At 43.7% G+C, this 15,472-nt stretch overlaps 1 protein-coding gene across 8 annotated transcripts in view; it reads left to right on the top strand.

Moving 5' to 3' along the window:
- Nucleotides 1–15,472, top strand: part of RASAL2 (RAS protein activator like 2) — a 149,978-nt gene that overhangs the window by 40,396 nt on the left and 94,110 nt on the right. For 3 of the 8 annotated variants that reach the window (XM_042819271.1, XM_042819272.1, XM_042819274.1), the window contains exon 1: nucleotides 7,410–8,564. The exons of 3 other annotated variants lie outside the window; for them this stretch is intronic. In XM_042819271.1, coding sequence (XP_042675205.1) covers nucleotides 7,970–8,564 — 595 coding nt within the window. In that variant the 5' untranslated portion in view covers nucleotides 7,410–7,969. Of the gene's footprint in view, nucleotides 1–7,408; nucleotides 8,565–9,528; nucleotides 9,669–15,472 lie in introns of those variants that run through there. 2 more of the 8 variants (XM_042819278.1, XM_042819273.1) reach the window with 2 other exon arrangements.

Consider the following 15,472-nt stretch of genomic DNA (forward strand, 5'->3'; position numbering starts at 1 on the left):
CAAAGCTTACCAGAAGCTCACGTGTGGCTTTGGTGATTTTGAAAATTAGACTTATGTGCTGATGCTTCTTGATGCATGGATTCTATAGAAGTTCATCTTGGGTGCTGAATACTGCAATATGTTTTGGGTTGTGAAAGCTTTTTCACTGACTGAGCTTTTAAGAAGTCTTGCTAGTTTGGCTGTCCTATCATTGTTACCCTGGAGCAGGGGCTCACCTCTCCACAGCCTCCCTTCAGGCAGTTGGAGAGCGATGAGGTCTCCCCTGAGCTCCTCTCCTCCACGCTGCCCCATCACATTCCTTCTGCTGTTCCCCATCTCACTTGTACCCCAGACCACTCATAGCACTTCTGCCCTTCTCTGGTCATGCTCCAGGACCTGAGTGTCTTTCTTGCAATGTTGCTGAAGTTTGTTCCTTGTTTATCCCATAGCAGTGTGCTGATATACAGTGATGCAGGAGAGTATTGCAGATTACTGGTGGCTATCTCTTGCTGATCGTTGGCTTTCCTGCAGGATTTCCAGTATTTGAGAAGCAGTGTTTTAAAATTTACAGGGCTAGCATTGCGTGAAGGACTTGATGAAATAAAGGTTGTTTGTTCATTCTAAGGCTGTCTGTTTTAGGGAAGAGAACAAAAAAAAGCCAACGGATGTAGGAAGCAGGTAGGAAAAAAAAATGTATAGAATGAAATCATGAACCAAGTTCCTAGTTAGTTATCAGAAGAAAGCCTTCTGAAGCATCTTTCTTTTTCTAATTATAAATATGGATGTGTATGAAGATTTACATTCAGCCTTCCCTTACCCTGGATGCCCAGGGAAGAAGAGGGTTGCATGGCTGCTGCTTAGGTGGCTGGGAGCTGCAGGCTACCTTCTTTTGGGCTGTGAGATGGGCTCTCATGTGGCCTGCTAGTAACGTGCTCACCACTTTTTTTCCCTCCCCTTGTCCTCAATCAACCTATATTTGAATGCCAAAGCTGATAGGTCCTGGTTTTTTTGGTGTGTTTTTTTTTTTTTTTTTTTTTTCAGCAGTGTGCACTGAGGATGTGGTCCTTGACAGTTCTATAAAAATAAAGGGTGAAAAGCTTGAATATATACATCTGCTATTTGAGCACAGTTGCCAAGGCCATTGTTGAGATGTTTATGCGTTAGCTTGCCTAAATAGTGTGATTACTTTTCCTCTTAGCTATGTTAAGGTTGCACTTTAGTTTGATTCATGCTGTGGCAGCATTGAGCAATGCTGCGTTCTAGTAAAAAGGTTGCAAGAATAATGCTTCTCTTTTTTTAATCTTGACAAAAATCTTGAACACTTCAATTCTAAAAAAAATCGGGGGATGGGAAGGTAAATTTGCTTGTTGAAAAGCAGCACCATTAAAAAGGGGAATCAGTGGGTTGCTTATGATGCTTAAAGGGATGCTTAGCCTGACCTATAGGCTTGAAGAAGTGGATGTTAGAGAATAAGGAGGTTTGGTTTTTGGTTTTTTTTTTTTTTTTAATAGTCAAAAGATAGTCCTGCAAAAATTATCAGTGAAGTTAGTTAATGATCTTGTCTTCCTTCAGGAGCTGAAATTCAGCATCAGTAGTTCAGAAGGATTTCCTCTCCACTCTAAACCCTGTGTGCGTCAGTGGCTTCCTAGCATGGTAAGCCCAGAGGAGCCAGCCCTGCAGGACAGCTGTCACTCACTGCTTCAGGCTTGTCCAGCCCAGAGACTTGTGGCTGCAGCTTTGTAAACTAGAGGCAAGTGCTGCCAGTCAACACCAATGAATCTTTTTGCTGTTCTTTCTGTGCTGCAGAATAGTTGCCAGTATTTGCCTTCAGGTTATATGTTTGTTTATTTGCACCAGCACGTGTTTCCAAAATACGTGGCTGCTTGGGGTGCTGTTGCTCACAGCTGTGTGTGGGCTTGCTGCGCTTCTGAGCGCACTTAGCTGGCGTCTGCAGGTACATTTTTATGGCCCTCAAATCTTGGCACGAGCCATGTTTTGTCGACAACAAAGAAGATTGCTAGTGAAATTAAAATCTGGCATCGCCGTTCTACAGGTTTGTTCTTGATGTACTGAAATGGGATTTTCTTACTAACTTTTCATGGCGCTGATCCAGAGCCCAGCGTCTTATAAATCTGTATAATCAGTCTCTGCTCAGTTGTTGGGGCTGTAGCAGCTTCTCACTTGGTTCACAGGAACAGCATGGAAAAAGGAAGGCAGGAAACTTTCAAGTGGGGAATTTCATGGAATCATAGAATGGCCTGTGTTGAAAAAGGCCATGATGATCACCTAGTTTCAAACACCCTGCTATGTGCAGGGTTGGCAACCAGCAGACCAGGCTCATCCAGCCTGGCCTTGAATGCCTCCAGGGATGGGGCATCCAAGACCTCCTTGGGCAACCTGTTCCAGTGCCTCACCACCCTTTGTGTGGAAAAACCTCCTCCAAGTCTGTATCAGCGGGGCAATGGCAGAAGTTTTGCCAGGAGGTTAGAGAGCAGATGTGTTTAGGACCTTTTCACTACCTTCCTTCAGAAAGCATCCCTCCTCGCCATGCAGGTTTGAGTTGGTGGTTATCCATCTTTTGCTGTAGTGAAGATAGGACTTCAATGAAGATAGGAAATGCAATGTGATGGTGGTACAGCAGTTACAGGGTGCCTCAGCACAGGAGTGTCACAACAGATCATAAAAAATAGGTGCTGTCTGGCATGTAGATGTGCCAGTGTCACTATTTAGCTCATTTGTAGATGCACTGCATTCTCAGCATAGTGCTAGGGAGAGCAACCTGTGTTTTTGGGACAGGTTCTGGGACTGGTGAGCTTCCTGTGCAGTCACGGAGGCACATTCCCAGCTCAGAGCTTTGCTCCTGGGGACTCTAATTTGGACTCAGTAAACTATCAGTATTCTAGACATACCCATTCTACTTTCAGCAAGCCTCAGTCTTCGAGTCACTGTGATCCCAAATGCTACAGAGATACCATTTCATTTGTTCTCTGCGTAACACAGTGCGCTAAGCATGAAGTAGTCAGGTACATGGGTGCGTGCAATTCCAAGGAGAAGTGATACTCACCTGCAGGAAATGTTGGTGGGGGGGAAACAGATGCGTGTTGGTGATAGGGGATGGGAAGGGGATGTTAAGTCATTAATTACTAAGCCTCGCATAAACAGAACTTAATAGTTTGAAAAGTCTGTAATTTAAAGGGAAGGAAAAATCTTTCATCTTCTGCTGCGCTGTTTAGCTAAGTGTCAAATTGGATCAACTGGAAGAGTTTTGTGATGATTTCTGCTTTATATATTGATTACTTCTCCATGGATGGTGCCAATGTGGTGAGCGTTGGACTGCTGTTGAAGGGGAAAGGCGCTAAAGGGATCCCGGCTGAAAAGTCAGGGTTGGCTGACCAGCCCAATCACTTCTGGTTAGTTGGGGGAGGATGCAGGGTGCAATGTGATTCACTTCTCCATGCACTGAAGAACCCATTTGTTAGCTGGTAGCTGGGAATGCAACCTGGAATCTTCTGCAAAGACTTTCTGAATCTCTGTGGTTGTGATTTCAAGAAGAGGACTTGGTCAAAGTCCCAAGTATGGAGAATGAGCCTTCAGGGATGGCGGTAGGGGTTTGGTGCTTTCTTCTTCTTTCATTTCACTCTGCTCTACCCCCACTTCCCCCTCCTGGAAAATATTTTAGAAAATGAGAAGCTGGTAAGTTTGTGCTTGGTCCAAAACTAATTTTAAATGGAGTAGTTCAATCATGGAAGGTTTCAATTCATCTTTTTCTTGGTGTAAGCTGTACACTAAAGATGAACCCAAACGTTGTGCTTTAGCGCGTGCCTTTATTCAAACACAAGACAGCTTTCCGAGCGAGGCAGTGTTAAAAGTTTTTGTCATCAGAGGCGCATTCTCCCTCCAGCTGCTTGGCAATGCTGCTTTTGTTTTCTCTGTTGTTATTATTTTTTAATTGGCTGCTGGTATTTATTAAGCAGCAGATAGCGTGAGGGATTTCTGAACTCCATGCAGCAGAGCTGTGTAGGATTTTTGGAAAGCTGAATGGTGGAGAGAGGACTTCCCACACAGGAGTCTGCTGCCAAAGAATTATCTTCGTATGCTCAGTGAGAATGTAATGCTATTTGTGTCAGTTTTCTGTGAAATGTTGTTATAAATTTAGGCAAGATTGTTTACCCAATGTAATGCTAAAGCTGGAATACAGTTATATTTCAGTCTAGCAAATCTGCATTTTTGGCATAAATTACTTAGATATCTAGGAACAGCGAAATATATGCTGTTAAACATGTCAAATCAGATGATTAAGTGACTTGATTGTTAGGAAGAAAATAGTAATTTTCTGAAAAGGCTTAATGAATGATGTGGCACAATGATCTGCAAGCATACTGAAGCAAAAAAAAAAAAAACAAAAAAAAAACACACACCTTTCTTGAAGAAAATTTGCCAGTCGAGGAGCAATACTGTTTTTATGCAGTAAGTAATAAAAGCAGGAGCATGAGTGAAAATATTCCAGCAAATTGACAAGCTCCTTTCCTCCTGTGCAATTATTTTCCCTGCTGGCGGCCGAGTGGGTGGCTCTGTGTGGTTGGTGACTGTGCAGTGTGCCAGCAGTCACTGGGCAAGGTGACTGTTTTGTGATAGCTGACCGTGCAAATGCTTCCCAAGATAAACTGCTGCTCCGAAACAACTCGAGCTTTCACACAGGGACCTTGGATGAAGGAGAGAGCGGCTCTGTTACATGGATTACCTTTTTGCATCTCACTTGGAAACGAGATGCTGAAGCCAAGTGAGGTTTTACCTGGGTGATGTTGGGTGAGGATAGATGAATGCTTTGTTTGGGCCTTACCCTGTCTGTGTTTGATGTGCAGAAGGAAGAAAGGATCCGGTTGGACTTGGAGCCCAAGCTAAAATATTTGAGTTAACAGTTTAAAAGAATTGGCTAGTTTGTAGACTAAGCAAACTTGTGTGTCAGTGGTTTTATATCAATAATGTGCAAGCCTCATGCCTTATTTAGAGCTCCTTTGAGAAAGACCATTTTGTCCCCTGTGTAGCACCCAGGGAGATCTCTGCTCAGTGAAGGCAGTCTTTTTCTTTGATCAAGGAACGTGTTCATCTGAGCAATGGTGACAAGAAATCAAAAATGAAATCAAAAGTTGAAAGCGAAGACCTTTCTGACATTATTTGAGCTTAAACTGTGGCTTTGATGTTCTCGAGCTCCTTGTTGAGTGCTTAATGAAGCCTGTGTTTTTGTGTGAGTTCCGTATAGAACTGCTGCCTAAGCCCTGGCCACACTGATAACAAGGATTTAAAGTGGAAATTCACTCATAAGGGGTTTTGCGTGGTGTGACAGTCTGTAAGTTGGTACCCTGCTGGTCTCTGTGTGTTCCCTCTCTGGAGATGGGAGATCTGTGCTCGCAATCTGTGTAACAGGGTTGTGAAACAATCTTACTTTTTGGGTTCCCACAGGGCAAGGATGTGAAGGTGACACAGGATCAGAGCAGCTCTGTGATCACCAATGGCTGCATGCCAAGGCCAACGTCCCACCTTAGCTTTCCTTCTGTCCATGCTGCTGCGAGGCTGAAGTCCTACATTAGAATAATGTTGCTGTAACTGGTGGTGGACTGTCTGATCTGAGTCACTGATGTTGGTCATACCCAATCCTCTGATCCAGCACACGTGCTTTAAAGCCCTGTTGCAAAAAACATGCTTTATGTCAGTGCTCAGCTCAGTAGCTGCTACAAAGCATGCTGGAAATCTGAAGCAAGCAGATCCCAGGAAGACTTCAGCTATTACACCAGCTGTCTGTGTTGTCCTCTCCTGCCCTTGTGTGCTCCCAGAAGTTGGTGCACATGTGTTAGTGGAAACCTTGTGCAAGTCTTGCAGGGCTGGCCAGAAACCTACCACACATTCTCAGTTTTCTCTGCTGATTGTGGCTTGTGCCATTAGAATGAACCACAGCGTCGTCTGTCAGATCTACTTACACTTATTTCTAAAGTTCCATAAAGCCTGTTTTACCAGACTGGGTAATTCAAAGCATTTGTTCGAAGCGTTGCTGCTGCTTTTGTTACCACAGGCTCTACAAGAAAACCAAGATTCGCTGCTGAAAGAGGTTGGTGACCGAGTAACAGCAGAAACGGTCTTGGTGCTTAATGCTGTCTTTGCCTCAGTCTTCAGCACCACAGGCTCCTGTGTTTCTGTGCTCTGTGAGAGGGAGGAGAAAAACTATCAGTGGTTGGTAAGGGTCACGTTGGGAATTATTTATAAGACCTCGACACAAGGGACTGAGTCCATTGGACAAGATGAGCTGCATCACGTTTTCAGCAATGTCTGAGATCAAAAATCAGATAAGTGTTTCCCGGTTTGCTTGGAGAGGAGCAAGCTAAGTTTTTTCCTGGTGAGTTCTCCATCTCATTGTCGTGCTGGAGCACTCAGCCTTGTGCCTCCCCGAGGATCCTTACCCTGTATGGAAACTGCAGCAGAGCTTTTGTTTATGTATGTGTTACCATTGAGGGCTTGTGCATTGAGCAGCACAACTCCAATGAAGAAGAGTCAGCTTCAGTGGTTTTGATGCAGAATTCGTAATGCAGTGTCTCAGCTTCAAGCAGCCTCTGTACAGCTACACCCTCTTCGATACACATACAGAAGGAAGGAAGTTTTGCATCTACAGCTGTCAGGAATGTACTTTGGCTGATGAATGCTGTCAGAACTTAAAGGCGGGATCCCATAGTGGGTCAGTTAAGCTTTATTGGTCTGCCAGAGCAGATTATCATTTTATTTAACCAGAGAAGTGGTTTTCATTGTCACTTGATTGCCAAGTGTCTGTCAGCATTTCCATTATAAACCTCCTATTTTCAGGGATTTTAGTAGACTTGAGATTTAAGTGTTCTGGTCTAAAACTTGGCAAGCATGCTCTGAGTTCACCAGCAGATATTTTCTTTGTGAGATTTTAAAACAGTCAGCTGTTTCTTAAATTGTAGAGAAGGCGAGGGGATTTTTTTTTTCCTCTCGATTAAGCAGATAGGACTATTTTTTTCCACCCTCCTTATTCCAACTAGATATATGAAAATAAAGCCCTTTTCTTTTTATTTTTTCTTTTCTTTTTTTTTTGAGAGGAAGGAAGAAAGAAGAAGACAGAGATGCCCTCTATCATGTTCTGTTGGCTGGAGAATAATGCCTGAAGGCTTTCCCAACCTCTGCTTCAGTGCATGATGGATGAAGTCCCACCCACCCTCTGCTCTTTCTCCTCCCCTTTACTTATTTGCCTTTGGTGTATTTACACTCTCGCTATATTAAGTTACAGCATTCCTTCTCCTTACTCCATTCCTCGCCTTTGCTCTGTGAAGCTTCCAGTGCCCAATTGTGATGACTCTGAGTATTTTACTGCTCTTTAGAAGGAAACTCTGGGGTGATGCAAGGTTCTTATGGTAAATATAAACTCTAAGGATTGCCTTTATGTTGTCTTGCTCTATTTGATGTACAGTCCTCTTAACTGAAGAACATAATGTGCATGCTCCTAAGCAGAACATTGCAATTTTAACACTTTTTGGAGACTGCTGTGGCTCTAGAGCTGTGACTCTACTTTCACGTGATTTTTTTTTTTTTTCCCTTTGTTTAACCAAATCTTTAATGTCTACCAAAAAAAAAGTGAAGTGTGATTGGTGCAGATCACCACTGTGGGTTTTCATGGCTGGGTTCTTTTAGTCATTTCCTGCGAGCTCGGTGCAGAGCTGCGACAATGCAGGAAGCAGCAGCAGGCATAGTGAGGCTCAGCGTGGCGTTGGAGAGCAGCTTGCTGTAGGTGCGGACTTGTCCTCCTTGCTGAGATGTAGGAATTGCTGGGATTGATGCTCAGGCTCTTCATGAAGAACCTCTGTTGTCCTTTGGTCGCGGCAGCGAAGATGATTTGGGCATGAAAACTCTGAGCCAGGAACTACAGCTATGTGACTTCTGAGTGATGAGAGATGTAAGTTGAAATCTGGAATTCAAGAGCTGGAAGATGAGTGCTTTTAAAAAGTATTACAGTCTCTCTCCCAGGGCCTTTAGGAGGTCTTTATCAGAACAAGATGCTGGCACTGCTGCCTTGAAGGACTATCATTGGCACCACCGAATGAGAAGCAAGAAAATGAGCAAACAAATGGTTTTGGACCCAGAGAAAGCGCTCGGAGCCTACAGGTGGCAAACTCATCCTCGTCTTCCCTGGAGGATAAGCAAAAGAGCGCGCTCTTGCAGCCTTAGAGGGGAAGGTAACGATTCGAGTCTTGTCAAAAGTTCTGTGAGCATGGATGCTACCAGCACCGAAGATCTCCAACAAGATTCAACAGAGATGCTTTTCCAGACAAGGACCAGATCGCCGCGGGTTCCCTTCAACCGCTCTCTGTCTGAACCTGTGCCGCAGTCTGCAAGCAGGAATGCCAAGCCCTTTCTGCAGGCGGTGCGCTCCGTGGATTGTGAGCAGCATGGCTATTTTGTCCGTGGCATCTTCTCAACTCTCTCAAGTGGCTTTTCAAAGATAATAAATCGAAGAGGGGAGCAGTCCCCCAGTGAGCTACTGGAGTGGAAAACAGGCGATAGTCAAATAGACACATGCACAGGTAATGGACTCTGTTCTGTTATGCTCTATTTGTGTTGCAGGTGTGTAATTATTTTATGGGTTGTAGCATAGTTGTTTGAACTGGTTTTGAACTTGGCTGTTTGTTAACATAAGATTTGCGACCTTCTGCTGTTCTGCCTTAATTAAAAAAAAAAAAGACTGGGGGTGGGGGGGTAAGGCCTTTCCTGATAAAGAAGTGGTGTGATGGTTTGGCACGCACTTTAAAAACCTGAAGGTCCCTTTAAAACAGATGTCTCTGGAGGAAGCAGAAGCATTTCTCTCCAAAATGAACTGTGTGTGGTGCATACAGTCCTGTGAGCACAGCAGCCTCAGAGGAGTTGTTGTGCGCTGATGGATGTATCAAGCCTGCTACTGTAGATGAAGTACTAGGAGGAGAGAGAGAGAAATAAAGCAGTCTTTTATCCAGTATGCAAGGCAGTGGAATGGATCTAGTTCCTCATACCAGATTCACAGTTTTGCAGTCAATCAGTTAAATTGATGTCTGCTCTCTGTTAGATGCCAAGGACAGCAGTGTTACAAAGGTTTAGCCAGCTGGGATTGAGGTCAGCAAGATGCCAGTCTGAGATTCCATTTAAATCTGTCCTGCTGTTAACAACACTCATCAAGCAGGAAAAAAAAAAAAAGGGGAAAAGGGAGAAATTTGCCTTCTGTTCTTTTAGCCTTTTGTGGAACTTTCCAATGGGATACCCAGCCTGATCTGAGTGTGTGAGGAGGCATTAGGGGGAGGGGAGCAAAGTTTAAATTTATAATAAAAACAAACTGGAACCTTCCTATTCTCCAAAATCTCCGTGCTTTCCAGAGTCCTCCAGATTATCATATTAAAACCTGGTAACATCTGTGCCTACTTGAAACTGCTGGAAAAGCCATTCCTATTCAAAAAAAAAAAAAAAAAAAAAAAAAAAAAAGGTGAAAAATCAGCTTGCTGTTATTATTTGTCCCCACAGGTAGTGGGTCTGAGTAATGGTGGATTGTCACTTAGAGGCTTACGTTTGCCACTGGGAGCAGTCTCATTGGTTTAAAATGCAAAACAAGCAGCCACAGAGAAGCAGTGATGAAGAAGGACTATCTCCCTCAGCTTCCCAGGGTTTGTTCAAAGTTGCTAACTACAATTCATTGCTTTGTATTCCTCCAAGACCTCGGGTAGAATTTGGCTTGGCAGTACTTGTTAAATTGAGTGAAATATGTGGGGGAAAAAATGAAGAGACAGCTACTTTGCTTCTGAACACATCTTGTTAAGTGTTTGGTTTGTCTCCTGCTGTTGTTGAGACCTCCTCAGAAGCTGTTATTACTGCAGGCTGGTCTGTTGCTTTGGACATTTGGTTTGGTCTCTGTCACCCTGTATATGTCAGCAAGCTATTTTGGGAAGGTGTTCTGTATGACACAAGCATTTTGGATTAAACACTTGCAATCTTTAAAGGGCAGAGCATGCTGTAGTTCCCTTTTCACACTGTTCTGGCACTCTTTTGGAACAAAAGGTTCTCTAATAATTCCTAAATGCTGTTGGTCAGGGAGGTGTTGGGGTGCTCATGGAGAGTAAATGGCAGAAGAAAGTTATCTGTGAGAAGTCACGGCACTGTAAATATGTTGGTTGTGAGATGAGGACGGAGCCTTTTGGCTTCTGGACCCTGAATCCTCTGAGCTAGCCCAAATTGGTTTTACAGAGGGACTCTCAGCTCAGGAACTGAGAAACAACAATGGGACTCGAGATTAAAAGTCAGAGTGTCTCAGGGGAGGAAGTCATAACCAGGAAGGTGCTTGGGGAAACAAGGTTGTGCCATCGTCACCTGCAGAGCTGCCTGAAACAGGCCCTGCTCCGGGAGGGTTAGCATCTATCTGCTCTTCAAGCAAACAGCAGCTGAGGTTTAAGAGAACTCGTTCACCCCATTAGACATGCTGCTGTGTGGGTTATGTAGTCATGGGACAGCTAATATCCTGTCATGGGATGTATTCTTCCTGAAGGAAGCCCGAGTTAGTTGGGCCTGTGGGCTCAACCTATTGCTGTGTTCTTCACCTGCAGCCTGGGCGCTCAGAAGTGCTGAGCTCTTCTACCAAATACCTCACAGGCCGCATTCTGTGGGGCTGATTGTCCACAAGAGGTGGTGGTGCTTGGATGGCTGAAGGCATCTTCTCATGCCTGCAGTCCTGTGTACTGCCAAAGGAAAAATGCGAGAAAACTGATGGCTTTCCTGTGCAAGAGGCAGAATTTCAGAGTCCTTGGGCTGACAAAACCTGCGGTCTGCCCAGACTTGTGACTTGCCGACAGATAGTGTGAGACACAGGGCTTCTCCAAAGTATTCAAACAGCTTAGCTTGGAAGAGCTTGGTCAAAGGTCTCCCAGGAAACACCTGTTTGGACAGAATTTTCCCCCCTTCACATGCTGTTGAATGCCCAGTCCGAGAGGCGCGCTTTGGAGTTGAACCAGAAGAACCTGGAGGTGTGCTTTCTTTTGCCAGTCCAAGGAGCCAAACCTTTTAGTTACTTCATTACAAGCATTTCAACTTTGCTCTGAAATAGTTACAGATTATCAACTCTTCTAAAAAAAATAAAACAACTTCCTTCTGAAGCCTGCCTGTCCTCCTGCATTCTGCTTTAGCTCTGTGCCAGAACTGCAAGGGCTGGGACCTCTGCGTGGCTTTGGGTAGCAGCTGCTTTGCTTCTGACCTCTATAAACCTGGGGAAGAGTAGCTCCCTTCTGCAAGGAACGATTACCTCCCAAAAGGGGACTGGTTGCTTTTTTGGCAGCTTGAACAGGGAAGTGGGATTAAAAAAAAAAAAAAATTGGATAAATATTTTCCACTTGGTCTCACAGTCTAGGAAGCGTGTTCAGACACTGCTTCATCTCTTCTTGGCTGCACATTCCCCTCCTGGGGAATGAAAGGATGCTGAACCTGGGGAGAGCTGCTGATCAGAGCTTTGCTGTGGCACAGGGCACCCTGCTGCCCATCTTGTAGAAACTGTGTAGGGAGGGAGTTATGCAGATAGTTCAGAGCCTTGGACCTGAGGGTTGTCAGTGAGCTACTGCTCTCTCTTTTATTTCTACGTATATCCAATGACCCTCTAACAACCCTAAACACTGTTAAGAGTGGATTTGTGAGCAACTTCACAGATAACATTTATTTTGCTGTTCCTTCTTATCTGAATCTCAGGGCAGTGCAAGTTTAATTGGGGATTGATGACAAAATGATTCTTCAGTAGAATCAATTATCTGTATCTCAGCTTGCAGGAGGGAGGGAGTAAACACTGGTTTCTTGTATTTGATGCCCGTTTGGCTTCCGATGGGCACTGTACTGTTAAGATTTTTATGACATTTCCTGCAGAATTATTTCCTTCACTTTTTTTTCCACTTGTACGATGATATGTTTCTTCAGTCTTATCACTTTGATATTATGCTTTAATTCATTTTAGAGGAGTTCTTGTGCCTAGAGTCAGAGAGAATAGTCTATATCCTTGCTTTTCTGGAATTGTTCTTTTTTTTTTTCTTTATAACTCACCAGAGTTACTCAAGCTTGGTGCTCTTCATTAATATCTCTACAGTCTAGAGTCACTAAATTCTATGTTTTTATCTTCCCTTATAAACCGATTTAGAGAGAACCTGTATTTTCCCACTTGTAACTTGGTTTAAAGCCAAGCTGTTCCATTTTGTCAGTGATTCCCAAAATGCAAAACTCTACGAAATGGAAATTCAGTACTTATTGCTCACTGGGGCAGCTTTTCTGTTTTCAAGTTTTTAGAAGCACTTTCTCATTTTAGAAGTGCTTCTACTGACTCATGTTTCTCCACCCCCAAATGTCATTCTCTATTAAGTAGTTTATTTTGGTGGGGCTTTTATTAGGGAACTTTTACACAATTAAGCTTATGCTCTAATATGTCCATTTAAGTGCCGTGTAAATGTCAGTTTATCTACGTTCCCATGTGTTTTGTTGCATGGCCTAGTCTTAGTGTTTAAAGTCATTAACCTTTAATTGTCAGAACAGATTCAGAACATCACAGAGGGGTGAGGCACACAAGGGAGCATTCCTGGCACTTTGCAGCTTTGAACACTACTTCATCACTGTTCCCAAGTGGTTTTGATCTCAACCTGAGCCTGGTTCATCACAAGCACGGTATCGTTTACTGTGGGTGATAGGCTAATGCTATGCAGGTGAATGTTTATGGTCACAACAGAAAATAATTAGCGATATCTGAGGCTAATAAAACTTCTCATCTGGTGCTAATTATGCTTAACAAAGGGTGTCTCTAAGCAGATAGCTGTGCTCATTTCAGCTTTGACTGTTGATTTTTCATTCTTCTTAATGCCAGACCATTTTTTCTGAAGCCAAAACTTAATGTCCACTGGGGCGAATGAGGACATCTGTATTTGTGGGAGCTGTTTTCTGACTCCTGAAATCATGATGGGGGAATGGCAGTCTCACATTCCAGGTTGCTTTTTGTTGCTTTTGTGGTTTGTGTCTGTGGTACTGCCAGGATGTCATAGTTTTTGTGCAGAGCAGGCTGACAGCTGGTGCTTGCAATATTATCTCTGATTACCTTGATAATCAGAAATTATCGCATGGGAATTAATTATCTATGGAAAGGGTAATTGTGTCCTAGAGACATCTAGTCCTCTGGATTTTCTTTTCGGGGAAGTAGGGCTTGCTTAGAAGCAGTCAAGAAGTGATAGTATGGAGATTAGGAGAGCTCTCAGTGAAGTTAAAGGTTTGGTGGGAGAAGCTTTTCCTTTGATAGCAGAACAGACAGGGCCTCGAGGAAGTGACTGGATGAGGAAGAAGTCTGTTCTTTCCAGAGGAGGAGCTGTATCTGGAGAGCAGTCGGGGCTGGAGTCTTCAGCAAAACTTCATGTTTCACCCACTGATTCTCTGGGAAGAGAAATGCCAGCCTGGGGTAGGAATAGCTCGCAGGTCAGCCCCAGTCCCAGCAGTCTCTCTTTGCCTTTCCCCTACCCATAATACATAGGGAGCACGCAGAAGACAGTGGAGAGAAACCCTGTTAGGTTTTTCTTCAAGTTCTGTATTCTTCTTAAAGATGGATCTAAAATGAAGCTAAGTGCTCAGAAAGGGGAACTATATCCCGTGGCTCAGCCATCCTGGAAAACTCTAAGGTTCTGCAGTCTTAGAAATAGGAACCTTGACTCTCAGAGACATTTGGATTCTATGGCCAGAGGGTAAGTTCTGCTGAGGACGATTTCTCCTCAGGCAAAGCTCCCTGCTTTGCCTTTCCACAGCTGCTGCCTGTAATGGAGCTTGGTGTGAGATGTGAATTGCTGCTGTGCTTAAACAACCAGAGCTTCCTAGGCACGTTGACCCCTTTTTTTCTTAAAACAACAAACCCAAAAGAAAGTATTCATTTTAGGTCTTTGCTTCATTTTTCCAAATAATGAATGGAGTACATTTGTAATGCTGACAGCGCCCGATTTAGGGCTCAAAGCGATGGCATGTTAGATGTAAACAAACATGCACAAGATTCTGTGCCCTTACTTATAGCATTACTTGATTGCTTGTTCTAACTAATTAATTTGTTTTATTTACCCTCCTGCTTTCTGTACTGGTACTCCGTGGTAGTTATTCAAAAAGGCTCTTTATGCTCTTCTAAAATAAATACTTTATAGTCCTGTATAACATTACTTGTTTTAGAGGAAGCTGTTTATATAAATAACAAGCTAATGCATGAACCTCTTGACATGTTAGCATTGAAACCAACTGTCCCCCATGTGGTTTTGTTCTTACACGAGGGAGGCTGAAGGTAGATATCTGGTGCTTTGTGGGCAGGAGAGTTCTGTGCAGGCTGATGGTTTGAGTGGGATTAAAAAATACTGTGTACAGAGAAGGTGACAAAAAAAAAATCATTGAAATAATGAGTTTTTCAAAGAAGCTTATGTTTAGAGAGCAGCCATTCTCTGCCATTATTCCCCATGGGGAATCTGCTGTTCATTTTAATGGGTGCATTTGGTGTAGGAGCATCCCTCTCAAAAACTGCCGTGTGAAAAGTGACACAGAAAGGGTTTGGATTCTTAATAGCATATGAGAACAGGTAGTGAGCAAGTGCATTTTTCCAGCTCAAATGCATGTGAGTGTCTCAGCAGTCACCACACATTGATGCTGTCTGTTGGTTTGAGAAGAAGGCTTCTGTTGGTTTAATGACTCCTTGCTTTGAGTGAAGCCTGAATTCTTATTCTTGAGATTTTGCAAAGCTCTCAGATTCTTCTCTTCCTTCTTCTGTCTTCATTGCGAACGAGTCACTCATTTTAGAAGGTGAAGTACAAAGAGCTGCACTACCAAGTCTAGTGGAAGCAGTGAGCAGGCCTAGTCCTTAATTTTATGTCTCACTTGAGCTGGTTTTGTATGTCTTAGGAACAGAAGGGCTTTCCAGCATCCCATCCTCAAAGTATTTGTAGGTGTAGTCTTAAAATCTTCTGAGATTGTCATGCATAGTTGTGATAATGGTAGGGTCAGACTTACATCTTACATCTCCCTCTTCCTCAGCTCAATGACCTTAGGTTGCAGTGTTCTTCCCATTGTGTCCACGATTTATGATCCTTTTTCGCAGGAGAAGTGCAAGCCCTTTACGTGTAGTCACTTCTAGGAATGATTCTCCTCTAACGGTCGGTGTGTGACGGGTGCTTTGACATGTGGTTTTGATGAATTTCTGTGGAAACATCTGCCAGCTTTTGATCCTTGCCATGTGTTTCCATCCTCCTCGTGGCTCGCATCAGCTCTGGCTGCACTGGTACCTAAGAAATGGTTTTGTCACGACTCTGAATGAGCAGATCTGAGTTGCTCCCAATGATATCTCCACACAAGCAACCTTCCTTAGGCAGATTTGCTCAGGTATGCTGGCCGTGTCCTGTGTGAACAGCCTCAGCAGGCAGTTTCCCTTGCATGCTCAATGGGC

This window comes from Centrocercus urophasianus, unplaced genomic scaffold (assembly GCF_019232065.1).
Source record: "Centrocercus urophasianus isolate 14NV4802_14NV808 unplaced genomic scaffold, USGS_Curo_1.0 seq_18, whole genome shotgun sequence".
NCBI classification, from domain to species: domain Eukaryota; kingdom Metazoa; phylum Chordata; class Aves; order Galliformes; family Phasianidae; genus Centrocercus; species Centrocercus urophasianus.